The following is a 27,501-nucleotide window of genomic DNA, read 5'->3' as shown; positions in this document are numbered from 1 at the left end:
AGAAGTGACCTGGTTGAGTGAAAGTGTGACCAAGAGTCTTGGTCTTGAGTGACCAAGAAACCCTTTTCAACCCCAGAGAGCTATCGGTTAACCTGGCCACTGAACAACACCCTCAGACCCAGGGGTATCTGATGTTCTTTCCCAGTCTGGCAGCACTTGGCTATGTGTTATGCCAGCAGGAGAAGCTGTTCGCAGTGAAGAAGTCTCTCAGTGGCTTTCTTGCTGGGAGCCTGCAGAAAGGGAGGGTGCTGATGAGCCAAAAGGCTAAATTGTACCAGGAAGATGAACTTGTCAGTGCTGAGTGTGAGTGCCCGAGGAGGGCTTTGCTCTCTGGCTGACACTGGCAGTCAAAAGCAAAACAATGCATACCCACAGGAATAAAACCATGAAATAGCATAATCACAGAATGGTTTGGAAGGGACCTTAAAGCTCATCCAGTTCCAACCCCTGCCACAGGCAGGGACACCTTTCATTAGAGCAGCTTGCTCCAAGCCCCTGTGTCCAACCTGGCCTTGAGCACTGCCAGGGATGGGGCAGCCACAGCTTCTATGGGCACCCTGTGCCAGAGCCTCAGCACCCTCACAGGGAAGAGCTTCTGCCTAAGAGCTTATCTCAGTCCCCCCTCTGGCAGGTTCAAGCCATTCCCTTTGTCCTGTCTCTACAGACCCTTGTCCAAAGCCCCTCTCCATGGTGACGCTATTCTGAAGTACATGGGGACGTGAGGATTGCGCTGAAATTGTAGGTCTGGGAGAGGACATGTGGTCACTTAAAGCTTTAAAGTTTGTTAGTGCTGCAGTACCTGCAGCAAATCTACAGCATCACAGAAAGTTTTAGATAAAGCCCTGTTCAAATCAGTTGTAGCTGGTCACAATTTCTACCTGATATTCCTAGCACTGGTTGTGATTTTCCCTAATGGAAGTTTTAGCCATCAAGACGCATGGAACTACTGCGTCTGACAGATACTCTGGGCAGATATACTTAAGGCTAGCAGACAGGAGGACATTTCAGGTATGCTGGATGTGTTGGTCCTGTACTGACCCAGCATCCTCTCATGAGTTATCTGCCACTGATGGAACACAACACACCCATCTGAGTGGAGGCATCTCCACAGAAATGCCACATAGGGTGTGATGCCTCCAGCCCTGAGGAGCTGGGTGCTGGTTCTCTCTCCAGGAAGCCACAGAAACCCTTTGGGAGACAGCCGCAAAAGGCTGCTTCCAAGTAGTTTTAATTCCAGACAGAAGAGACAGAGCTGTCCTCGGTTTGGAGAGCATCAGCGAGGCTCTGCTCTTCTCTCATGCCTCCTTGCACCAGCAGCAAGCATCGTATTTTGGTTCCAGCAGCGCCCAGCGGCTGCAGAGAACAAGCCCACATTGTCTGAGCCTTGCACACACCTGGCAGTGGTAATAACATCTGGGCTAAGGGAAACATTACTGCCCCCCCGTATCGCTCCTGTGTGTGTCCCCCAGTGTCACCCCATGATAACCTTTGCCTCGAGCCTCTCCCAGCAGCGACGGCTGCAGGAGTTGAGGGCACTGTGTCATTTCAGTCTCCTAAAGCTCCATGGAGCAGTGCCAAGCAACTCCGGGTCCTCTTCCCAGCATCCATGCAGCACAGGCAGCACTGGAGCTGCTAAAGCTGGTGGTGGGACTGGATTTGTGTTAAAGCTCCTTCTACAAGCAATCCTAGACTCGTATCCCTAAATCTGTTTGCGAGGGTGTGTTTTGCATCCATTCTAGCATTGCTTTTGCAGACTGGAGCTGTCCTGCAGGCTGTTACCAGGCCAGTGATCACTTCCCAGTTAGGCTCAGACTGGCACTACAAGGGTTTCATTAACAAAATGCCTGGCTCTGTGGAGGTCTGAATATTTGTGCTTTCTCTCTTCTTTTTAACACTAATTAACAGCAGCCTCTTTTGTTTATTGATTTCAAATTCTATACAAGCTTGCCTTGAGCCCATGAAAATCCCTGCATTAAGCAATATTAAGGTCAAGCAGCAAAGCCCATAGCCATTAAATTGGATGATTGCTACTGAAACTTGCCCAGCAGGGTCACACTGCATTGAGTGAGTGGCGGAATTCAGGCCAAGCTCTACATTAGGCAAAAATTAAGGCAAAAACGTTCTATAATGAGACCAGAAGTTTGACTTTACAGCCCTATTCTGGGACCACCAGGAATGTGAAACCTTTTAGAGACCACCTGCTGTAACAAGCCCGAAGCAGAAGAAGCCAAGAGCCTCCATTTACCTTTGACTTAGTTATGTTTCTCATGTGAGATGCAAAACTGAAGCATTTGTGTTAATAACTGATCAGAAGAAAAAGGGATAGAGGAAAACATTTAGCTGCTCATGGGAGGCTCACAGAGCTTTTAGTGCATTCAAGAGGTAGGACCACGTCTCTTTCACAGGGCACAGCTAAGCGACTTCACCAGGTCACGCATGGCACAAGCCATGCCTCCCAGTTTTTAATGCAGTATTTAAGCAGTACAGGGCTGCTTTCTGAAGGAAAAGGATTTGTATCATTAAATTCTGCATGCATGTAGGTGGGTTTCTGTCAGTTCCCTCTGAAACCTGCCAATACCTTGGCCAGCTTCAGCCCATGACTGAGACCAAAGTGCTCAGAGGCAGGAAGTTTCTACATGTTTTCTGAGAACACTGGCTGGGTAATGAGCCACAATCTATCAACCATAAAACAGACTATGAAGATACGTGGTTTGTAAGCAGTAGGCCCCAGCTTTGAATGATAAAAGTGGTAAGAACAAAGAGATGCAGAGCTTTGCAGTTCAGCACTGGTGGAGCTACGAATGTTTGGTTCCCACCACTGCTATGGGACCAGTAAGTGGCCATCAGTTTGGCTGACTGGCCAGGAAATGGGGCAACAGCAACCTTTTCTCCTCGCTGATATGGCTCTCTCTTATGGATATTCTGCAAACAACTTCATGACAGAGGTCCTGACTTGACTGGATAAAATACCTAGTAGGAAGTACCAATGGCTGCAACTTGTGCCTCTGAATGCATTGAGTGCTTACCTGTGTATATGTGAACACAAAGATCTTCCATTAATAATTCACCAAACCCTTAAGTAGCCTTTCAGATTAAGCAACTACATGAACATAAGCTATTAGCATTAAATGCAGATGGTTTATGATTAAAGCAGCTCCCCTACAGCTGTTAAAGAATCCCCATCCCTGGCAGTGTTCAAGGCCAGGTTGGATGGGGCTTGCAGCAACCTGCTCTAGTGAAAGGTGTCCCTTTCCTAGTTGGAACTGGATGATCTTCAAGGTCCCTTCCAACCCCAACCATCCTGTGATTCTATGAGTCCACGCACAGCCCTAAAGCATGCTCTGCTGTACTCACAAATATTTTGGCGACATCATGCAGCTTCGGAGCTGTTGAAAGACAGCCCTTAAAATAAAGTGTTAGGGGATATGTTTCCTGTGCTGAAAGGCAGATCAGTGAGCAGGGAATCTGCTAGCGAGACGCATTTCCTTCCCCACAGCCCATGCCTTCAGCACAAGAAGGCGGCAATTCAGCACCTTCTCGCCCCTGTCCCCTTCTCAACAGCACATTCCTGGGGTGCCAGCTCCTGACGTTTGCACCTTCTCTCCTGTGATTTTTGTGTGCCGTTATAATGAAGACTTCAGCTTCTGGACTCCCTTTCCTGCTTCATCTACTCACACTCATAATTTTGTGTTATTATTTTTTTCCAGTCAAGGGCTTTTAAGATTTTAATGTGGACCAGATTTAGAGGGACTGAAGGAGAATGTGGCTGTTTCTTGTCAAGGTTTTGTCTCTAACCTGTATGATGTTATTTCTTTGCACTAAAGTCACACAGAAATGCATCCTCTGGGGGAAATTAGCCCCTCTTCAGGTTGTTTCTGCTTGTGCTATCCAGGCATAGGGCTGGGAGGTGAGAGGCACAATCTCCTCGGGTGGACTTTTCAGCTGAATGCATCACTCAACATTGCACCTATCCGGGGTAGAAGGATGAAGCATCCATTTAATGCCATTTGTAAAAACCCTGTCTTGCTGTTAGGGAGATTTCGTTTGGTTAAGTCCTTTACATGGTACATAAACCATCTGTGTATGTGCGTCTTAAAGCTGTTCAAGGCTTTTTCCATCAGAAATGCCAGTTTGTTGATATCAACAAACTCATTAACTCAAAACATGTTTTTAAACAGTCAAAAGGGCTCTTTCTGCCCTGCGTTTAAATATGAAAAATGTGGTTTCAAGTTCACTTTTCGTTTAGAAATGTGAGTTATTATGAATTCCAGCTGTTTGCATTTTGCTTTCCAATCTTCAGTCACAGATTTTAAATCTCCAGTGGAGGCAAGTGCAAGGGCAATGGCTGGAGCACAGAGCAGCAAGAGGGCAGAGCCTGGAGTCCAAGGAAGGAGTAGGCAGGAGCTGGAGCAGAGAGAGATGCTGGGAATAACAGAGCTGAGAAAGCGGAGGTGTAAAATTGGGGACAAAACGCCAGAAGCCTCCTGGAGATGCTCAGAACCTGACTCCACTGCACTGATTTATACCAAGAAGCCCAAAATGCGTTGGTGGGAGTGTCTGTTCCCATCTCCACCTCCTGGGAGGTAGAAGGGACCAACTCCTGTTGGCATGCCATGCTCCCACAGGCAACCAGCACCTGCCTGCTGTGCGAAAGAGTCCTCCCGGATCTGCAGAGAGATCCCTCTGGCTCCAGTTTTCAGTTTTCACATGTTTTTAGGCCACAGTTTCAGGAGCTCAAGGAGTATTAAGAGGAAAGCCAAGCACTAGATAAAACGATGTGTCAGAATTAAGGCTGCTGGTACAAGCCCCTGCTGTGTCCCAGTGCCATTTCCCTAGTGATGCTCTCCATTGGTCACAGGCAACCTCCAACATCCAGACCTCTTCCTGAGCCATCCCTGAGCCTGCAACCAATCACAGACTAGATCTCGGTCCTTTTCCCAGTGGAAGTGTGTTTTCCATCCATTCTCACTCAGCCCATCCCAAGCGTGGCTACTCCAAAGCGAAGGATGCTTCACACCCCTGTGCCCCCATTCAGCCAGGGTTGCTTCTAGGGAAGCAGGAGCCACTGAAGTAACTACTGCCTCTGAAACAGCAGCCAAAAGGAAAGTTAGCAACAAACAGCAGCCAGCCCACATCCTCTTGCCATTTGGACTGAAGGATCCGTGCCTGCCCACAGAAGGAACCTTCCCTGCAGCTCGTCCCATACAGTCAGGGTGATCGTAAATCCTCCCCTCATTTATGAGCTATGAATAGGGCCCTGTCTGACCTAACTAGGGCATGGAGAAGCTATTAGACTTCAGAGCAGGAGCTTTGAAACACATGCCTGGATTCATCAAAGGAATAATGGAAAATATTTTGTTCCACATGGATTTTAAGTAACGATGTTATTTCTAGCAATTAGGGATATGCAAACTGTAGCCATGCTTTTGGTATTGTGGAAGAAGGGGATGTATCTTGTGATTTAAGCACAAGACTGAGATTTGAGGACCTTGGTATGCTTCCCAGGCCTGTGGGAGAGTGAGCATGGGGAAGTCACTCTGCCTGTCTACATGGGCAATTCTTCCTGTAATGACAGCCCATGGCTGAAAAAGTACCAGAATCTGTTGCTGAATAGCTCAAAGGTGGCACTGAAGGGAGAAATAATGATGAACTCAGAAACAAAACGGAATTGGCTTCTAGTACTTGAGCTACAGTGAAATCCGCACTGTTCACAGTTGGAGCTTATGGTTCTTTCTCACATCCCCACTTGTCTGTCACTTCCTACCTTCACCACCACAGTGTTGCATTTTCTGAGAATGTCAGATGCGAGTATAATTCAACTTTCCTTTTCTTCTTTCCCAACTATCTTGAGAGGGAGTTAGGTACTCTGTACATATATGTGTGTGTGTGCATTTAGGTCTGCATATGTTTGGATCCCATCAGGAACTGCATTGCAAAACACTGATCCAATTCCTGCTAAACTTCTGTCTTGTGGTCTGTCCAATTTGCTTCCTGATGTATGATTGGGATGGGGTGTCTGTGGCGAAAAAGGCATAACGTTTTTGACATCCCCCTGGCGCACTTCAAGTGGCAGATGATGACTTTGAATCAAGTTTTAGTTACAAGGGAGCCAATATGTTACTAAGATCCAGAATCTAAAAGCAAATGAAGGAGAGAAAAATGGTCATTAATGACTAAACTGTAAGTAGCATTGAATGGAGGACTCGGATCTCCTAGATGCTTCCATGATGAGGCAGTGCCAAGAAGTTCTCCTTTCTGTGCAGGGTTCTGCACAGCCAGTTACATTTAAGTACAGTTGTTTTCTTTTACTGAAATATATTATCTCTGTTTTATTTTCTATGAAAAGCATCTGGTTTTCCTATGAGCCCAACCCTAAACTGTAAGGTCCGAATGAGATGCAACTTTCACCTTTAATGAAATTGGTCCCTCTGTTACTATTGCCGTTGCTTTATCACATAGCAAGCAATCATGGAGAAAAATGCTGTTAAGGTGCTGTAAATATTTGAGAGTGCCTGTGCTTTAGGGGCTGAAATGGCCCATACTCAGGTACCAGCTAAAAAGGACAGGAAATTGGATGAAAGATTTTTTTTAAACCCTTGTATTAGGTTTTATGAGAATGTAATCAGTACATCCCCAAAATGGTCACTAAAAGAGAAGTACTGCGCTTGTGGATTTTAGCTTTTGGGCGTATTTTTCATCAGCACCACAGGTTTCTCTGTTATTTGCGGTCACTGTCATTTCCCAAACCAAATCAGATCATAATTCTAGATTGTTCAAGCAACCTGCTATGTATGTGTGTAATACGTAGCTCCAGACTTAAGCTGCAATAGCTCCGTGAGTACTGGCCAGATAGATGGGTAATAGCAGTATTACCACATTGTGGTTTTCATGGCATTCTTGGGTCTGTTTAGCTAGGGTATCCATTACAGCCTGCCTTTGGATTTATTGCATCAAGCTTGGAGCAGGACATACATCTTCCAGTAGGTAATAGTTCTGATATTTGTTCTTCCTAGTGTTTGCCAGTTCAGTCTGATTTACCTTCTTTTTATTTTAACTTCCTCCTCATTTATCATCGCAGACAGCTTGTATTGGACCACGTTACTTAATTGGTTTGGCAGGGGTTTCTGGGAGCTTTCTTTTAATGCAGTCATGAAAGCTGATAGGCAGTCTTCATCTGGGGGGTTTGGGGTTTTTTTATTGGTTCCTAAGGCTTCATATCCTGAGCAATGCCAAGTGGGAACGTCTCTAAGAACTTGTCGTTGTCATTTAGCCGCTGAGGTCCCATGCGGCATGTGTGTTTCCTTTGAATGCCTGCCATGGATCCAGAACTCCAACTGCAGTGATTAATGCCTTCATGGTGCACGAGTAATGCTTCTTTTGTTTCTTATGTAAACACTGTCCTGAAACTCATTAAAAGTCAGGTATGCTACAGTACATAGAATAGTCAGAATTTGAAATGTAGGTAAACTTTGTGTAGGGGAATGTGATGCTCTCTTTTGTAATGCACCAAGGAAGTAAAAGAGAATTTTGCCTATAATGTCTGTTGTTCTAAATGGTGCCTCTTGTTCTACCTTGGTCTCAAGAAATCGGCCTTCTGGAGGGACTGAGTCAAGGATCACTAAAAGTGATGGGCAAGTCTCTCTGCTTTGCACAAGTATTGTTAGATGAAGGGGAAGACTTAAATAGCAAGAACACACTCAACTAGGAAGACAGCCTACTGAAGGGGTTCACCTGGTTCTTGAAATGCTACATCTGTGACAAGAATTAACAACCACTCCCTTTCTCTACTACTCAGAGAAATAATTTTACCTTCTGTGTTCACCTTCCCTTTGAGCAAACCCCAGTAAAGTTGCCATCTCTTGTCACTGACTGCTTTCTGAAAGCTGGCTTGGCAAGTCTATAAGATATAAATGAATTAAATTACATTGGTGATATCGTCTCAGAAAATGCACCACTAAGGTTTGGTCAAAATATAGTGGAAAGTTTTAATAGGATGGTGTGTACTGGTTTTACTTCCATCAGAAAATGGTATTTATCCTTCCGATTTTTCAGACAGAGCATTCCGTTAAGGCCACATCCAAAATGAAGTTATAATGGTGAAATATGAGTGCAAATATTGACTTTCTTTTTTGTTATATCTGTTCCAGGCAGAGTATGAAATTGCTCCAGATGAAAAGCTGGGAGAGAAAGGAAAGGAAATCATGATGAAATACCTCACCCCAGAGGTAAGGGGCAGCCAAAGTGGCATTACTGAAGGAATGCTGCAAGGCACACCTTTGCTAAACAAGGTTGTTATAGGCTTTGTAAGCCAGACTTCTAAAATTTATGGTGGCAATCTCCAGTGAGAAAACCTACAAGTCTTATACAAGCAGTCAGAGAAAAAAAACACTGTAATCCAATCCAGAAACTGACTTCTAAGGATGAACTTGAGTTTACCAGGGGGTAAGTCATCTCTGGATGAACAGGAGCTTCTCTGGTCTCTTCTGGGTGTGCAAAGCTCTACAACTATGGTGTAATCATAGAGCCATGGAATGGTTTGTGTTGGAAGAGACCTTAAAGCTCATCCAGTTCCAACCCCTGCCACAGGCAGGGACACCTTCCACTAGAGCAGCTTGCTCCAAGCCCCTGTGTCCAACCTGGCCTTGAACACTGCCAGGGATGGGGCAGCCACAGCTTCTCTGGGCACCCTGTGCCAGCGCCTCAGCACCCTCACAGGGAAGAGCTTCTGCCCAAGAGCTCATCTCAGTCTCCCCTCTGGCAGGTTCAAGTCATGACCTCAGCTGCTATCACAGATGCCACAATTATTTCCTATCCAGCTGCAAGGAGGTGGTGACATTTCTTACACTGCTGTGTAGAAAACATCTGCAAAAAATGCTCTTTGGTAGCAGACACTGTATATTGGTACAAAAATGACCACTCCTCCTCCATCACTGTTTGCCCCAGGGTAGCCAGGGACATGCAAGGCTGACAGCATGGTTAGGAGCTGAGAGATGCTATCACCCACTCTTGTTTCCACTGGGCTGTGGGACAGAGAGGAGCCTATAGCAGCAGTTGCGTCCATGCAGTGGCACTCCCAAAAGGAGCTACAAATCTGCTGTGGGAATTTTGGGCAGGCTGCACTGGAACTAACCCTTTTTTTGGGGGGGGGGGGTTATGATCATTTGCTGACTGTGTTTAACCTTTGCAACAAAAGCCATTGCCAGGAAGCCATAAACGTCCCAACTTCAATCGACAAGAACAATCCTAGGATTCTTTTCTAAGTTGCTTTCACAAGAGTAATCAAGAAGTGCATTTGCTGTTTCAACTGTTTTACAAGAGAAATACATTTGACCTTCAGGAGAATTAGTTGCATTTTTGGCAGATATCTTTCTCGCGAGTTTAAATGGTACAATATGTTTTGGAGGTGCAGACCACTCTTTTTCCAGTCAGTCATTTTCCTACAATAAATTTCAATGCATACTTTCACTTATCTCAGGCTGCATTTGGGGATCTGGTTTCGTTTACTGAGCCTGGCTAGTTTCATGTGCAGCCATCAAGCACTGCCAGTATGAGTTCCTGCTGCCCATTCATTAGGGGCATGAAGTTCCACTGCTTTTTAAATCCACTGAAATGACCATTTGTCATTTCTGTCAACAGAGGAATGAGGGGCAAATACTGAGGGAAAACATTTCCCACTGCTCCAGTTCCCATCTGGAAAAGGAGAGAGCATTTTGCTGGTATCAGAACTAGTGAAGTAAGAGAAGGTTAGTACTGCTTCATTTCAGCTGGTCTTGGTGCAGGGTTCCATATACCAAATCCCTTCACTGATGTCCCATGGCCCTCCTGCCATCTGTGGTGCAGCAGAAGTACATGGACTAGAATGTGCAGTGAAGAAGAGTTTTTCTTCATCAAGAAATGATGGCGGTGTTACAGAAAGGGAAACCACTAGGACTCCAGAGCTAGAGTTTCCATTTCCTGCCATGCTCTGGACTTCATATTTGATCAGCATACCTGGTTTTACTGTGTTCAGCTCTGGGGCTCCCAACATGACAGGGACATAGACCTGCTTGAGAATATCCAGAGGAGGCCATGGAGATGCTGTGAGGGCTGGAGCAGCTCTGCTCTGGAGCCAGGCTGAGAGAGCTGGACTGGGTCAGCCTGGAGAAGAGAAGGCTCCTGAAGGGGAGACCTTAGAGCAGCTCCAGTGCCTAAAGGGGCTGCAGGAAACCTGGAGAGGGGCTTGGGACAAGGGCCTGTAGGGACAGGCCAAGGGGAATGGCTTGAACCTGCCCGAGGGGAGACTGAGCTGAGCTCTTAGGCAGAAGCTCTTCCCTGTGAGGGTGCTGAGGCGCTGGCACAGGGTGCCCAGAGAAGCTGTGGCTGCCCCATCCCTGGCAGTGTTCAAGGCCAGGTTGGACACAGGGGCTTGGAGCAAGCTGCTCCAGTGGAAGGGGTCCCTGCCCGTAGCAGGGGTTGGACCTGGAGGAGCTTTAGAGTCCTTTCCAACACAAAGCAGTTTGGATTCTATGTTTTCTAAGTATGTAAAATGGGACAGGATATTTATATTCTGTTCTGAAATTTTTCTGGTATTTGCAAGTTATTGACATCTTTGGGCAGAAGGGAACACAAAGATAGGCTTCTCCATTTGCTGCACATTTTTTTATTAATGGAAATCTTCTGCTTCTTCCCAGAGGAACGTTTAAGCCCTTTGTAGCAGAAAATGCAAAGAAAACTAGAGGTGAAGTTAACTGCGCCATAGGAATGGGTTGAATGCTAGATTTTCTAACAGGTCTCCCACACAACAAAAAGAACTAGAGGAAGGCCTGGATTAATTTAATTTCCTTTTAGATACCTAACTCAGGTACTGAGGTTAGGAGTTCAGGTGGCCTCATGTCCTTTCTTGACAAGAAAGAGAAACAAGAGTTTCCAAACGACACATTTTAAGCCATTAGATTTCAGTGATTCGAAGCCAAGTTAGACGCTTGCAGTCTAAAGGGATGAATCTGCATCCAAGTGTGCTAATGGACAGCAAAGAAACCTTTTCATTAGGAGATGCATTTCTCCATTTAGTTATCAGTCTCTTGAAAGATACAAATTACTCCTGATTCCAAAGTCTTCTCCTTTCAAGGGAATGCTCCTTTTAAGTAGGTGTGTCTGTGCTTCAAAGAACCTGATTGTCTTCATATAAAAATAGTGTGACATCCAGCTTGACTGATAGAATAAAATTATAGGTTTAGTTCTTGGACAGATAATTCAGTCTCAGAATGTGAGGAGTATTTTTCCCAGAGTGCAGGATCAGAAGCAAAATGAAAGCAAAAAAGTAGACTTTGTGCTCTTTAATATTTATACATGATTTTTCCTTCTTGCTTAGAGTTTTAAATGTCATGCATATTTAACATAGAACGTGTCACTATATCCTCCTCCTAGTGTGCGTTCATTTGCATAGGGAACATGTGCTTTATTTAATAAAACATATACTACTTGCACAGCAGAAGGGAGAACACTTTCCCAAATGAATAGACATCACACCAGTACTTAGAGCCTGGTGTGACTCAGGCAACCACTGTCTGCAAGGTGGTGCTCCACTGTTCCATAAGTAGACATATCTATGGGAGCAGTGAAGTGCCACGTGGAGAGCTCTGCATGAGAACAGTCAGCATCAGTCCTGCAGCCACTACACAAGCGCTTAGTCGAGGGGGTTGCACTTTGCCAAGTAATCACAATTCAGGCTTTTCACAGCTTTAACACCCTGAGCAGCCCCTGCATGCTCGCTGGGGAAGTTGAGAAGCGGTCTGGCAGGCTTCTGTTGTGGTTGACAGCAGAGGTGGCATGAGTGGGTCAGGCTCCCACCATCTCCCTGGCCTACATGACAGATTCTGAATGTGTTCCAGCACATAGAAAGGAAACAGATGGGTTAGGCCTCTTGAAGAAGTGGCATGTAGGAGCAACCTCCAGAGGGATGCAGTAGAGTCCTCATCACTGGAGGTTTTAAAGATGTTATTGGATGAGGTGCCAGATAATATCATCTAGGCTCCCTTTCCCATGAAAGGTTGGACCAGACGATCTTTAAAGGTACCTCCCAACTGTTCTATGAGTCTATGTACTCAGGTCCTCATCTAGGAAGACACTATTATTCCCTCTCTCTTGCCCAAAGTTTGTTGAAGCATTCATACCCAACAGGCCATTCTGAACTATTTTATAGAAGGAAAATGTAAGGAAAACATGTAATTTTCACACTGAGGATACCAAAATACAAGCGTTTTCATGGTTTCCTTAGCGGCTTCGCTTTGGATGATGAGCAAGGCAGTGAAAACCCTTGGAAGAGGTGTCCTGTAGCTGAAGACACTTCACCCCCCCATCCTTGAAACACACTCTGAGCAATTATTATCCTGCTTCTCTGAGGAGTTCCACCTGTGAGCTGACTGCACCTCAGGGGCTGTGTAGGGACAAGCACCAGTGAGAGGGCCTTCTCCATTAGGAGGAAGAGACCCAATGAGGCATATGCCACTTCAGTGCTGTGATCTGAAGGAAACTCCACCTGCAAGCTGCTTTTGCTTAACAGGAGCATCACAATAGTTGCCACACTGACAAGGTCAAGGTTTCTTGACTCAAGTCTTGCTTCTTCAAGAGAGGCTTTAACAGTTTCCATGAAAAAGGCACTTAAAGCTGCCTTCTTGACTTAATAAGCCTGTCAGGGCAAAAGTCCAACCCACAGGAAGTCTAAAATTTCTGAGGTTGTGAAATATGATGGTAAAACTGCTAAAATGAATTGGTCACAAATATTTCTTTCCTGGCTTTTCCTAATCTCAACAGTTGAGTGGGAGCGTTTCAGGTTTAGGTTCCAGTTCTGTCTGTAAAGGGAAAAGCTCTCAGTGCCTCATTGACCAGATGAGTTAAACTGAACGCAGCCTGCCTTCCTTACATGGCTGCTTCTTGTACTTGGAAGAGCAGATATATGTTTACCTTTGTACTGCTTTTAAATCAGAGTTTTGCATTCCCATGCATCATTTTTGCCTCACTGCCTGACAGCTGCCATGCATTATTCTACTAAATCACTAGCCCACTATTTTCTTTCTCAGTGTAAATCACCTTGAGATGCTTCGAGAGACGCTACATAAAACTAAATTGATTTGAAATGGCTCTTAAGACAGTCTCCATATGCCATTATAGTTTATATTTCGACTCAGCAGGGTACTAAAAATGCTACTGAATAGGATGTCTAATGTGTATTGTTATCCCCATTAATATACTTCACAGAATATGAAGCACAGCAACAGCATTCGTTTTCTTATCTGAGTTCCTGTTCAGTCTCCTTTCCTCTAGGAAATGCACAGAATAAAGGCCACGTTTGCAGTTTCTTTCTGTGCTGCAAGAGGTTAGCTGGACACAGCAATAACCTCCTCACTCCAGTCCAAGGCTAGCAATGGGTATTTTGCTAAGTGAAAACATGTCTTTGTTTCTATGAACAATTATAGGATAAGGAAGGGAGGGGATAGTCCTGTGAAAGGGACACTGGCTGATCAGCAGGGCCTGGCCTCCACTTGTCTGTAGCTAAAATGTGCTCTTCTCTCGTATCAGTTCTTTTTGGAGAAGAAAACATCTATGTAATACGGGTGAGATGAAATGAAAATGATATATGAGCCCTTCTGATGGACAAAGCCAGGCAGCTGAGCGGAGGCTCCTGTTCACAAATACTCTCTCTCAGCTCTGTGCATTCTTGAAGAGCAGTTTTCTTTTTGCACACCCCTGCTTTAATCTTGATGCTGAGGATCTTTGCCTTTGGTTGCTCTCTCTTTGAGATTTCTTTCCCCCTTCCTATTTTCGCCACCAAAATAAATGCAGACTTCAGCACTCATGTCTCTCAAGTGAGTCATCTTAGCTGATCACTAAAACCTTCCGTATTCCATAAGGAAAGTTTCATGTATCACTTCTTAATGATTCTGGCTGAATCCTGCATTCAAGTACTGAGACCTCTTCCTCTAACTGTTTACTAAATGCCTTCTAGGGAACATGTTATAATTAGGTTTTGGAACGGCCAAAATAAAAGCTGAATGTCACTGTAAGGGAAGCTCTGAAAGAGAAACATTAACCTTCTGTAAAGCAATCTGCAGAGCTTAATGCAAGACAGAGGCTTTGTGTTTTGGAAGGTGAGCTTGCAGGGACTGTTTTCTACATTGCTACTTTCTCCTACAAATTCAGCTTGTATCACTTATATCCAGCGAGTCATCTCCATCCCCTTTTAGCTTATTATCTTGCTGATAAAAGGCCAACACAGTATCGCTTTTCACTGGCTATAGTGGATGGTCCCTCAAGGCTTGGTCCAAGCCTTATCTCCACAGCTAGTTTCCAGATTTTTCTAAACACTATGCATTTCATTAATGACCCAGTTGAAGTAAGCAGTGAATGAGGTGCCTGTGTGAATACAGTGTGTTACATGGACGCAGGATGGGCTGGAATTATTTACTTGCTCAAAGCGTTATTCACTGTGTCCTTTGGGTTGCTATTAGGAGGCTTTTCAGGATGCTAAATACTTAAATAGAAATCCTGGCTTTACTTTAGCCGAGGAGAGTTTTGCCATTTAATTAACTGCCCTGGGACTTTACCCTTTGGCTCAATGGATTTCTCATCTCCTCTTTCTATTGACTTCACTACTCTACAGGCACCATTTTAGCCAGAGATGATAGCATTACTTAGGCCTCTGCTTTGCAGCTAGCATAATCGATGCATAATCCAGTCTCCAGAGAAATCAATACATAATTCTTGTTGTTGTTCCAGAGACACCACGATCAATATCTCTGCTGATCACTATGTCTTAGTCCAGGAAAGTACCTTCTCAGCATACTGCTGCATAAGCTCATCTTTCCAAAGTTCAATTCTGGGAAAATAACAAAGCAACAGAATGGCAACCCTGTTACTCAAACTAATGCTTTCTAATCAGAATTTGTTTTAACAAGCATTCTTCCGTCACTGGGACCAGGCTGTAATATGGTGTGGCAGAGGAATCTGAAATATCACAGCGTTGCCTTGATTAGGAGTCCCTTTGCTGTGGTCTCGAGCTAAACGGCATTTTCTCACGGTTTGCTCAAGTCCTGTTTCCTCATCCTTTACCCACTGTTTACAATACAAATGTTAGTTAACTAAACACTTACTGAGGATTCCTGTCTCTTGCAATGGTGCCAAACTACATGGGAGCCTATGGAAACAACGCGGAATCTGCTCTGTCCTGGTGATGCCGTCCTAGAATAGGTCCTTGGGCAGTCCCATGTCCTGTCCTTTGGACTTAAGGAGGGCTGCATTTGCAGTGCATGTGCTCAGACTGGTCGAAGGTTTGGGCTGGTGTCATTAGCAACACTGGTTTTATGCTAAGCAGTGCTATTAGTTGAAGTTCTGTTTTGGAGACGTTACACTCCTTCACATGCTTCTTAACTGTCATTTGTGGTTGGGAAAATCACTGGGGTGACTTGGTCAGTGGGCAAAAGCCATCTAGCTTCCCTGTGTTTGCTGGAATTGCTCTCACTTGACCCTTTGGAAAATGGAAGCTTGCTGCAGCTAATTGATGTCAACCACACATGTAAACCTGGCTCACATCTGCCTGCTGAGGCAAGGCAGGCCCCCCAGGCTGCTCTGACTCTTCTCTGAGCCTAGCCTGGCACCCAAAAGGACTGAGGACACTGTGCAAATAAAGAGCCGTCTGCTCAGGATTATCTAAGTACAGGAAGGATGTACTTGTGTGCCCTCAGCTAATGAATATGCTCATTATAGTTTCCTCCTCTTGTTTTCAGGGGTCATCTTTTGCCTATCTCCTCTGCATCCCCCCCATCACTTATACTCAGTTCATATGGATTATCCAATGGCCAGGGAAGTTAATTCTAAACCTTTAAGGTTCATTCAGCTTCCCCAGAAACAGCCTTTTCTGCCTGGAAAAGTTTACCCACATGGGAAAAAAGGAATTGGCCTTTTCCAGATGTGTGAAACACTGGCTTGCAAAACATCCAGAAATCTGCAGGAGATGCCTTTTGTGCATTTGAACAGAATGACATTAAAATAGACATCTGGTGAGTCCAGCCTTTTACACTCCCAACACATGTATTGCAGCCTTGGTCGTCCAAACACAAGGAGGTATCTGGATAGGACATGTGAGGTGCCTCTTTCTGACCACTGACTACAGGGAGCTCAGGGAGACTTTGAGTGTTTGATTTTTAGATGATTTTTAGATGATTGAAATCTTGATTTAGCGGATTAAAATGCAATGAGATTAATTTCACATTAAATTACATTGCATGGCATATCCACACAGGTTTCTGTGTAGTGGTATGGGAGCCCTTTGAACAGACCTCCACAGCCCTTCTTTCCACCCTGGTTGGTTCAGCTTTGGAATTGTGAAGCTAAAAGTGTCATGAGTCAACAAATGTCTCTCTGAGCTCAGGATTCATTGTGTTAAACTCAGACGCAGTAACAGGCAACTGTGTGATCCCAACAAAGAAGAGAATGAACAGGCACGTGATGAAAATGGAAGTTAAATTTAACTTCTTTCTCATCTAATTCCCTCATAATAGGAAATCAGGATTGTGGAAAAACATTTATAGACTTCAGCAGCTGAGTAGCCTGATGAGAATGGGTCGAGCAAACTCAGATGAGATTCCTGAGTTTGACACCTTTGGCTGAGGTGCTGCAACTAGCAGAATCACTAAGTTAATAACGTTAGAGCGCGTTATTTTAACTTGGAACCAGGAATCGCAGCATTGCCATAAGGAATGTTTTAAATTTCACTGAAGACAAGTATGTTTCAGTTCACTAAAATATCATTATCACTAGATCAGTGTAAAAACAAGAAAATAAAATTGGGTTTTTTTAAACTCTTAATGACAAATGGGTTTCAAAATAATCTGCATATTTAAGTTGTGGATATGCAGAACGTCAAACTATCTGTGTTTAATATTTTTTCTCCCAGTAATGCAACTACACTTAACGAAACTCTCTTACCCTGCATGCCAAGCCTCAACCTGTGTGTTAATTTATTGCTTCTTTAATCAAGCCAGACTCTGACCTGAGTCAAAAATCCCGCATATAGCAAGTTTATTATCCTGGCACAGATGCTGTTTGTCCAGCAAGCAAAACTGAGGAAGAGCTGAATATGCCACTGCAAACAGTGTGTCATCTCCTACAATAAATGTCTTCCCTCTCAATTCTTTGCAGATGGCTGTTACCATATGATCGTTAATGGATCATGTGGCAAGGTGATTAGGGAATGCCCTGTTTCCAGCAGTGCTAGGTAGTGATTTTGTTTGCTTTTGTGGGTGTTTCCAGTCTTTCTGAGTGGGCCACTGGTTCCTGCCCCATGTTTGTTTAATTCACTTTCTAATCCTCTTTCAGGCCTTCCCAAACTCTCTCTTGGATTTTCGTTTCTTCGTTCAAGTGTTTTGGCCTGGTAATGGAAAAAGACAAAAGCAAATTCTGCAGAATCTCCTCTACAACTGATAGCACCACAGCCATTGACTTGGCTTTCATGCATGAGCTACCTTCATGCAAAGCAAATAGCTCGTGGGCTTCAGTGCGAGAATCGCTCGCGAGGGAAGGGTTACTCATGCTCACGGGCTAATGTCTCAGAGGAGTGAATTCAATGAGGGATCTGTTTGTTTTCCTACAGGAAAGCCATTCAATAACGTTGAGGTTGTAAATGAGTGTTTATAGATTTAGGGATTTTTTTAATGGAACAAATGACATTTGGTTTACCAGAGGAAGCCAAGCTATGAGTATTGCAACATAAGGTTGCTTGCTAATGTTTAGGCTATCCATCAATGCAGGAGGACATTAAAAGGTAGAAAGGGTCTGATAAAAGGCTGGACACTGGATGTTATCCAAACCTACTAAGCACATGTGATGAGAGAAAAAAAATCTGAGAACAGAAGCTTTCAACATTGTCCTGTCATCTTTGTTACTACTAATGGTGAGAATACTGTTCTTTTCCCAAAACACTTTATCAAACATCTGTAGTAATGCACTGTAGCAATGCCTCAGTTAGGTTGCTAAGAAAAGAGGTTACATGACACTTCCAAGGACTGTGTGAGTAGACTTACTTTTGGATAGCTAGAAGATCCTGGTTAGTATTAGCCTTTTATTCTGTTTCTTAAACTGCCCTCCTCATCCTGCTGACAGCTACGGTACAGGTTATTTCATCTGTGTTTTCATCTTTTAATCTGTGTGCAAAATGCTTTTAAAGCAGAAAAAAGGCAACAACAAGTAAAATACACTTTCCCTTCCCCTGCTTTAAAGTAAGTTCATACAAAAGAATTTCAGCTGGCCAGTTTACGAGCACCCCTACACTAATAAACCATGTGTCTACAGAGAGGAGGAAAATCTTGTTTCTTTGCTAAAGAAACCTCTATAAACTGATTTCCAAATAATTACTTCAAAAGTATGGGTGGGGAAGGACTAGGGTTTAAGACACTGAAAAATATCTTGCCATGCACTTCTTGTGAAGCCCATTTTCTCACTAACTGAAGTCAAAAGCATATCTTCCATGGTGACCAGTTCAGGTTCTTAAAATGAGCTGTACCAAAAACCCCATAGCTGGTTGGAATTGTGGTGAGCATTTCTGTTTAATTGAAGAGTATAAAGTCTGCAGCTGATTCTGGACTTGCAAAGGAAGCTGATGAAACAACAGGTCCCTGTCTCCAGGGACAATCTCTTATTTCAAAATTACTTTCTATGGGGCTTGAATTGTTTGAGATTTCTTCTGGCCACCTATAGGAGCCAGGAAGAAATTTCTCCCTCTTGATCCAGGCAATATTTTCTCTTCCTTTGTTGCTCTGAAACTCTTACTGTGGTTACACCCTGAAATTTCTCAGAATCAAAGAATTTAACATTCCGAAGAAGCTACACTTTTGATTGGAGCTCTATGTAGGAAACCTTTCGACTCACACCATTTGCATGGCAATTGCTTGTTTGCCATTGTCAGGAGTAGAAATATGGTTTCTAGGAAGGAGCAGCTACAAAAAGAGAACAGGAAAACCAAGGTATAGCTTGATAGCAGACCCTCTTGCTGGTTAACAGGAGAGTCAAGAAAAATGCTTCATATACTTCCCATGCACTTGTCAGAAAGGAAACCTCAGTGATTGCCATGTTTCTCCAAAGAAGAGCATAGTTCAAGACTACAACTTGTACTCCAAAGAGGAAGAATGCTGGAGACCTAGAGAAAAACTTGTCCTTTTCCTACCAGTGGGCTTGCTGAGGCCCAAGAGACAGCCCAGTATGTTCAAAGCAAGCAAGTCAGCCTGAAGCTACATCAGACCTACTGCAGTCAATGAGTTAATGAACTGAGGTGACTAGCGTTGCCTTTTGTGGTGGATTAATACAACCCCTCCAGGCACAAGAACGTGTTCAGCTGTTAGCTGAGGGCTCTGTTGTCTTCAGTCAATGTATTTTTCTGTGTGTCAACACATGTTTTGATAGTTCAGTAGAAATATGAAGGAAAACAGATTCATCATGACTCCAGATCCGCTTGCAGCTACAAAACAAACCCCACAGTTGGTCGGCACTGCTGATTTGCTTCATTTAGCTACCAGCAAGTGTTCCTGCCCTCAGAACTGAAAACACCATTTGATCAGCCAACAGGATCGGGTTCAATTGTTTTCTCTGTCATTGACCCACTCTGTAATCCTGGGTGAGGTATTTCATGTCTTTGGCCACTGTTCCCATTCCCAGTGAGACTGGTTTGCTGTGGAAGCTTTAGCTCGCATGACCTGTGTATGTAGTGCCTTGCATTACGGGCCCCCATTCTCAGGTATAATGCCTACACACTGTAGTAATAGATAAATTGCTCCTTATGACACAGCTGTTTTCCATGCTCCCTGTCCACCTCACTGCCAATTCCTACATCTGTCATCTCAAAGCAAATATCCTGGAATTCTGAAGCCTTCTGCTTTGCTGCTTTGCCTCATATAGACCCAGATGACTTTGTGGTAGAAAAAAAAATAAGAAGAAAATGCAGAAGTTGATTGCTTAAAGTGTTGCAGCTGGCTCCTGATGTAGAATTGGCTGTTTACTATGTATACAGCTAGAACTGGACAGATAAGATCAGGCACAGGGCAAGAAAAAAGAATGTTCCAGTGTTTTTGTGCATGACAACAAAAAGCGTCACGAGAATTCACGTGTTGTGACAGTGCTGGGAACCTTTCCCTCATCACGTTGAAACACATGCCTAACCCAGGCTTCCCAAAATCAAAGTATCATAGTATCACAGTATGTTAGAGATTGGAAGGGACCTCAAAAGATCATCTAGTCCAATCCCCCTGCCGGAGCAGGAACACCTAGATAAGGTTACACAGGAACGTGTCCAGACGGGTTTTGAATGTCTCCAGAGAAGGAGACTCCACAACCTCCCTGGGCAGCCTGTTCCAGTGTTCTGTCACCCTCACTGAGAAGAAGTTTCTTCTCAAGTTTAAGTGGAACCTCTTGTGTTCCAGTTTGTACCCATTGCCCCTTGTCCTATCATTGTTTGCCACTGAGAAGAGCCTGGCTCCATCCTCTTGACACTCCCTCTTTATATATTTATATACACTAATAAGGTCACCCCTCAATCTCCTCTATCTCTTCCTCCACTGCTTTCCTCTGTGCTTTTCGGTTGGACTCAATAATCTTAAAGGTCTTTTCCAACGTGAATGATTCTATGGCTCTCATCATAAGCCCCTTTCACTTCCCTTCCATCAGTTGCCAGCTGCATGGTCAGTACTTCTCAGGCTGCAGCTCTGAGTGAATCTCAGCTGCCATTGGCTTGCCCAAAGCTAGGAGGTGGGGAGATGTCAGAGTCACCCAGAGTGGCTCCAGACAGAGCCCTGTGATGGGGTAAGAAGAGCCCAGGCTGTGCCTTGCACTGGTGTGTTCCTGCTCTGAGGGCAGCAAGCAGACCCCAGTGGAGATACCACAGGCCAGTCCTTGGGGTGAATCTCTAGCCACAAATAGCAGATCAGCCTTGGAGGCACAAAGAGGCATAATTTCATGGTCTCTCTTTTGCCTTCCATTACCTTTCCCCATTGAAAACAGGCATTACCTGAGCACATAAATTAGCCTTTGCCTAATTTTGCACTTACTAGCGTGACTTGCCTACATCTACCTAGTCTCCTCTAGTAGCTGCTCTCATTACAGTCCTTCTTTTACCTCCTTGTGAGTGTTTGCCTCAAAGAATACTGAGGACAGTCACCCCTGATGACCGTATCATTGCTACCTATCCCGGTAACTCCTCCCCCTGCTAGCTGAACCTTCCACAAACATCTGGAGAATGATGTGACCCTGCAAAAGCAACAGCACAAATGGCATTGCATGTGGCAGACATCCCATCCTTGACACAAACCATTGCTCTCCGTTGCTGGTCTTGGGTCACGGCCGGGTGAGTGCAAATCAAATGCAGCAACACAACAGCTGGATGAAGCCAGTATTTCCAGGTTGGTGTGTATGAACTCTTCCCGTCCCACCATGCATCATCCCACACCAACAGGCTCGGTTTAGCCTGTTTCTGTCATAGTTTTGAGGTCTCGACTGGTAGCAGATCTGTGTGGAGGTTTGTAAGTAGATTATATCTGGAAAATTGCTGTCAACATCTGAAAGTACACATATCATTAAGACAGAAGTGCTTGGAATCAGAGGCAGCTCAGGAAAAGTTATGGCTTGAACTTTTGTGCATTGACTGAAGCATTTTTAATTGTTTTAAGCCAGTTTGTTGTGGAATGTTTTCATAACCTGAGACATAACATATGCTGCACATTATTTGTTTCATGCAAGTAACTTTTAAAATAGCTCATTGTGTTTGAATCTCTCTGAAGCTCGCCAGGAAAGCAGTTGTGTTTACAACAAAAAGTTTGCATGAAGTCTATTCCATCTGAAGATTGTGGTATCTTTCTGGTTCATGTAATATTTCTAGTGATGAAGAGTCGTGCTTTAAGATGCTGTGATGACTTACATCCACTGACAAGTGCTGGCATAAAATGAAAGCCTGTATTCTTAGGTTTCCATTCCTTATTTGCTAATTGCAAGCTATAAATAGACTGATTTGAGGAATCTGAGCACCTCTAGCTTTCATTTATCTCAGTGAGACTTCTTTATTTCAGTAACAGATGAAGATCAACTCTTCTGCAAAATGCAACTCTTAACCTCGCTGTTCACTGTTCTATAAAATATCATGAGATTGCCACCTAGCTCATGAAGACTTAATCATGAAATGAAGCTTTAGTATTTTGAGGTTCTTAGATGAAAGGCACAGTGTAAGGGTAAAGAATTACCTCCGGACCGTGGACTCACTCTGTTTCTTGCAAAGTCAGTCTGACTGAAGTCAACGCTATCCCTTTCTCTGATCTCAAGATCAGGGTTCTGCAAGCTATTTCTTTTCTTGTAGGAAACAATGAAGTTTGAGACAAGTCTTTGATGCAGGACTGATCATTTGCAAGGAAGGTACTCATTCCCTTGCCCAGAGCTCCAGGTTTCCTTTGGTGAGCACTCAGCATACCAACTCCCTTCCTCATCTGTTCTCAGGGCCATGCCTTGTGCCTGTGTTTTACAGAGTCCAGTGTTTTGCGAAATCAGTGGTACAAAGGACTGGGAGAGGGCTCAAAAGCCTCTTGCACTGAACAGAGATCAAATACACTGCGATCACCAACAGATGTCTGCCTGACCTCAGAGGCCTTTCAGACCTCTGAGAAGAGATTCCACAATATTCATATGCCTGTTCTTGTGCTTCATGTGTGAAAAGTTAGGGAAAAAAAGCTTTCATATCCAATTAAGTGGATTCTTTCATATCATTCCCCCAGTGCAGAGCAGAACATGCAGGATAATTGATCCCTGCCCTCTTTATTAAGAACATTCCTATATTAAAGGAGCTTTACAGTGTTTCACTCCTACTTTTCCAGACTAAACAAATCTAGTACCTCAACATTCCCCTTTGGCATTTCTTTTCCCCCAGGCATGTTTCTCAGCCCTTCAGCTCCTTGGTGCTCTCATCAGCTCTATGCAGCTTTCTCAAACAGTGGTGATCCCAAGTTGATATGTATATCTGTCTGGGGTCTCAGCACGTCCTGCTCAGTTGTCTTTGTAATCTGGGCACTTTTCCCATGGAAAAAGTAGTGTTGTGCACGATAATCCAACTCTGCTCGTGCGGGTCGGTGTTGTGTGTGCGCATCTTCTCTGGGCTCTGTAAGGCTATCAGAAGTGGTTGGAGTCGGTTACACAGAGACATCTGCTACTCACCCCACCCCAGTTTCAGAAAGGCTGACCCCAGCTCTTGGGTTGTCAGGAAAATGCTTTTGCTCACTGAAGTTGCAAATCTCTGCTAGCTGGCTGCCAGCTTGCATTTCCATAGGCTCAGGCGCAACACCTATAGCGCACTACATCTCAACCACAGCTGTGCATTTTAAACACTACTAGATAAATATAAGTACCATGGCAAACGTATAGAGACAGTTTTATGATAAGGCTTATTTGCTTGCTGTCCTGTTCAATGAAGGCCAATAAATACTGTGTCTTGAAGGGCTGAGTGAAGTAGTCTGTAGCAAAACTTACAGAGCTCTCAACAAAGGGGAGTTTCCATTTTAAAGTACAGTGATGCAACATGACATTGAGAATAACACATAATGGGTGAGTTACACAGCATGGAAGCTTTCACCTGAGTCAGATTTTGCTTCTTTTGAGTACTCCAGTGAGGTGCTGAGTGCCGGGGCATGGACAGTACCAGATGTGGCATGGATATAGCTGCCTGGCAGGGGTCTCCTGGCACTCAGGCTGCCAGGAAGAGCTGTGGAAAGACCACCTTGCATTTGGCTTATGATGTACTCAGTTTCCACTAAGAACCCGGTATTTATGGAAGGTATTGCATTCCACTTCAAACCTAACCGCCATGCTGTTTGTCAGTGGTTGCATCCTAGTGAGCAGGAGAAGAAGGGAAAGAAGCTGCAATCAGCCTCTCAGAAAAATGTGGGAAGTATCTTGCAGGCCCAGAGTCTAAATGTGGAAGGAACCATGATCTCCAAATTTCTGTGAACACAACATAACTAACCTTGATCAAGTGTGTGACATCTCAGCTGTTCTCATGCCTTTTACTGAAATGGGAGAGGAGCTGGGAGGATCTCTTGTCTTTTAAGTTAGAAAAACCCCAAATTAACAGTTGGAGACATTTTCCTCAGACCGTGTCAGTGGCATTCAGAAGTAACTGAATATCCATTTCTTGTTTCTCAGATGATCACTAATCCAAGTCCTTAGTTGCATTCTTTTTGTAAATATTAAGCAAGAGGGCATCATAAAACTGAGATCTTGCTTTGCCAGCAGAATATTTATATGAAGGTTTTCAGTTTCTGGCCATAAATGAGAAGATATAGGAAACAGGAGATTTTGATTAAAACCTCATGAAAGTAATTTAGACTTTTGGACTGTCTGGTTGAAAAGGATAATGTGATGAGATAAATTTTTGTGTTGGGTCAATTGAAGCACTTCTTTCACTGCCAGAATCTTGGGACATGAATCTGGTTTCGGTTCCGTCAGCTTTACCTTAGTGTTGTCCTGTTGACTTGCCTGGCATCGTTTCCGGTTTACATTGTTGTAAGTGAGCTCAAGAATCACTTTCTTTGTCTTCAGGAAACAGAATAGCCATTAAGGGAAACATAGGACTGTACTTATTTAAGTATACAAGAAACATAACAGGCTTGTGCAGGTGTTTCTGAAGAGTTAGCAGAATATTCTTTGTCACGCGCTCAGATGTAATGGCCTTAATCATGGTGTATGGCTCTCCTGCTGCCACAGGACATTTAATATGTTGGAAAAGGTGTCTCTGTTCCCCTGTAAAAGCTGAATGTGCTTTTACAGCCGTTACCCATCATGCAGCAGGAGAACAGTGTTAATAACCATTGCTTCAGGGCTACAGAAAGCTTTCGCATCTCTCCAGGGAAGAGGCAACCTTTTCTTCTGTAACTGGCCAAAGCGTTACCTTTGGAAGCATTCCCTCTTGGGATCCAAATGCTCTCTTTCACTCATAACTTGTGCTACCTAATTGTTCTCCAGGGGAGCAAAAGTAGGTTGGCGAGGTTGGGTTTTGGCTTCTAATTGTTCCTGGCTTTGTTTGAAGGCTACAGGTATGCACAGGACTGAGGCAGGGAAAATGGCACTCATGGTTATTTATTGGGAGCAGTGGGAACTATGAAGTCTCAAGGAAAATCTCAGGAAGGATCATACAGATGCTCCCTAGTACTGAACACAGAGCTGGAAAGTGTTGGGCATGCTCTTCCATTACATGTGGTGCAACTGCTCTGCCCTGAACACTAGAAAAGGCTGCATAAAGGCATCAAATGTTTTGCAGGGCCTACAAAACCTTTGGAAATGATGAGCCTGTGGAAAAAAGTGGGGTTTTGTTATAGAAAATGAAGTGCTCTAATAAAGCGTTTGCACTTTAGTCTGTGTAAGGGCCTAAAGGCCTTAGTCCATGTAGAAAAGCTCAATGTATTTATGCTTTTACCTACCTTGATATTGTTAGCTTGCTCTCCGTTTGTTCAAAGGAAGCAGAGATTCAAAGGTCAGCTGTGAGTGCTTTGGAAAAACCAAGTGGTGACTGTATCTCCCATGAACTGGGAGAAAGGAATCACAGTTCGTGCCATTTTTAGATACTTCCCATATCGTTTTACCATTTCTTTTATTCATTCTTATCCCTTTTCCCTTAAAGAATTGATTTTCTTCTTTAGGAAAAAAGTTAGCTTATGCTTATAAGTTGTATTTTTTTTAAAATGTACTTTGATCTCAGACAAAATTTGATGGAATTACTACTAATAATGCAGCCTGAGCATGTTCTTCAACACTTAACTCAAGGCAGCTTATCTCCCATCGGGAAATGGATTCCCAGTGAGAAATGAAGTTGCCTGGCATGACTAAGAATCAGGTCACTTGCTCTAAATGACTAACTGTGGGGTTTAGAACTTACCTTTTGGATCCAAATTTTGGCCTATAAATGTAGAACAAGTTCTAGATTTAATTAGTCGTAACATCAATTTGAGTATTAATTCTACTACATAAATAGAGTATTAATTCTACTCATGCAACTCTGTTCACATCAGAAGACACTCCTGATTCACAGCAGTACAAAGACTCTGGAGTTCAGTGGTGTTTCTGTACCCTATGTCAGATGTTGAAGATGATGAGGGCTCCGAGCAGTGGACTCACACAGCCACGTACAAGCTTTGGGCTGCCAATGAGCTTGTCCACACAACCCACTAGAAAGTACAGGTATTAATTCAGATGGTTCCCAGCCTAAATCAGTTGACATATTGCTAATCTTTAGGCTTTGGCTCCTATCTGAATAGTCCTCTAAAAGCCTTTTTTTATCGGTTTCCTCTTTTTTCCCCAGTTGTTTCCATGCAGCAGCTATAGCACTGGAAACAGGATTTTTGATTTTTTTTCCTTAGTTATTTCACTGCGTCACTCTTGCCTGTACTTACTGTCTGGAACTAAAACTGCGACTTAGTATGGGCATCTGCAGTTAGGAATTTCTGTAAGTTGTCTAAATTACTGGGACTTGCTCTACAGTTCCCAGTTCATGTCCACCCCAGTGGCCAAACAAGCTTGAGGCTTTGTCTCAGTCTCTTCATCTTCTAGAGGAAGGCACACAGGGACAGGCCAAGGGGAATGGCTTGAACCTGCCCGAGGGGAGACTGAGATGAGCTCTTAGGCAGAAGCTCTTCCCTGTGAGGGTGCTGAGGCGCTGGCACAGGGTGCCCAGAGAAGCTGTGGCTGCCCCATCCCTGTCAGTGTTCAAGGCCAGGTTGGACACAGGGGCTTGGAGCAAGCTGCTCTAGTGCAAGGTGTCCCTGCCCATGGCAGGGGGTTGGAACTGGATGAGCTTTAAGGTCCTTTCCAACCCAAACCATGGTTCTGTGATTCTATGATAACGTGTGAGCTTATCTACCTCTAAAAAACCTGAAACTTCTTACTTATTAGCAATGTATTCTGTCTGCAATTAAAACTGGGTGTCCTGATGTCTTTTGCTGAGGAAATAGAGGAATATATGGAGGAAATGACAAAATATTTCAGCAAGGCCAAAAGTACCCAGCATGTTCTGCGGATCATCTGTGAAGGTTGAACAGCGAGGCTGCATTACACAGCATGCACAGACAGTTCTGTAAACCATGGAACAAACTTACGTCTCCATGTCACAGCCAGGATCACATTCACATTTCAAGGAAACAATAGAAGACTTAATTCAGCTTTCACTATGCTGGAGATTTTCTCCAGCTCTGCCTCTGCCCCTTTCTCTGTCCTCATTCCCAGTGTTTTTGAACTCTGCCTGCAGTGCATTTCAGTGCTTGCCAAGATATCCCCAGCTAAGGGTGAGTTAATAGGAACATCTGGCCAGGATGATGCTCTGTGACCCACCCCCTCAGCACATCTGGTGGTCATGGCCATGGATGGGGAACCTTACCGAGCATAAGGCTTCTGCAAGGAAAGAGGATTTTGTCAGCTAAGGCTGGATTTATTGAAAATACCCAAAACCAATTGGTT

At 44.1% G+C, this 27,501-nt stretch overlaps 1 protein-coding gene across 2 annotated transcripts in view; it reads left to right on the top strand.

The window, feature by feature from the left end:
• The window catches only part of GRK5 (G protein-coupled receptor kinase 5), a 165,788-nt gene that overhangs the window by 108,456 nt on the left and 29,831 nt on the right, over positions 1-27,501 (top strand). For both annotated transcript variants that reach the window (XM_061364208.1, XM_061364209.1), the window contains exon 4: positions 8,148-8,225. In XM_061364208.1, coding sequence (XP_061220192.1) covers positions 8,148-8,225 — 78 coding nt within the window. The remainder of the gene's footprint in view (positions 1-8,147; positions 8,226-27,501) is intronic.

This window comes from Neopsephotus bourkii, unplaced genomic scaffold (assembly GCF_033783945.1).
Source record: "Neopsephotus bourkii isolate Nb327-2 ecotype Australia unplaced genomic scaffold, CSIRO-AGI_Nbou_v1 NB_1189, whole genome shotgun sequence".
NCBI lineage: Eukaryota > Metazoa > Chordata > Aves > Psittaciformes > Psittacidae > Neopsephotus > Neopsephotus bourkii.
Note: the sequence above shows the minus strand (reverse complement) of the source record. Positions and strands in the feature narration are given on the sequence as shown.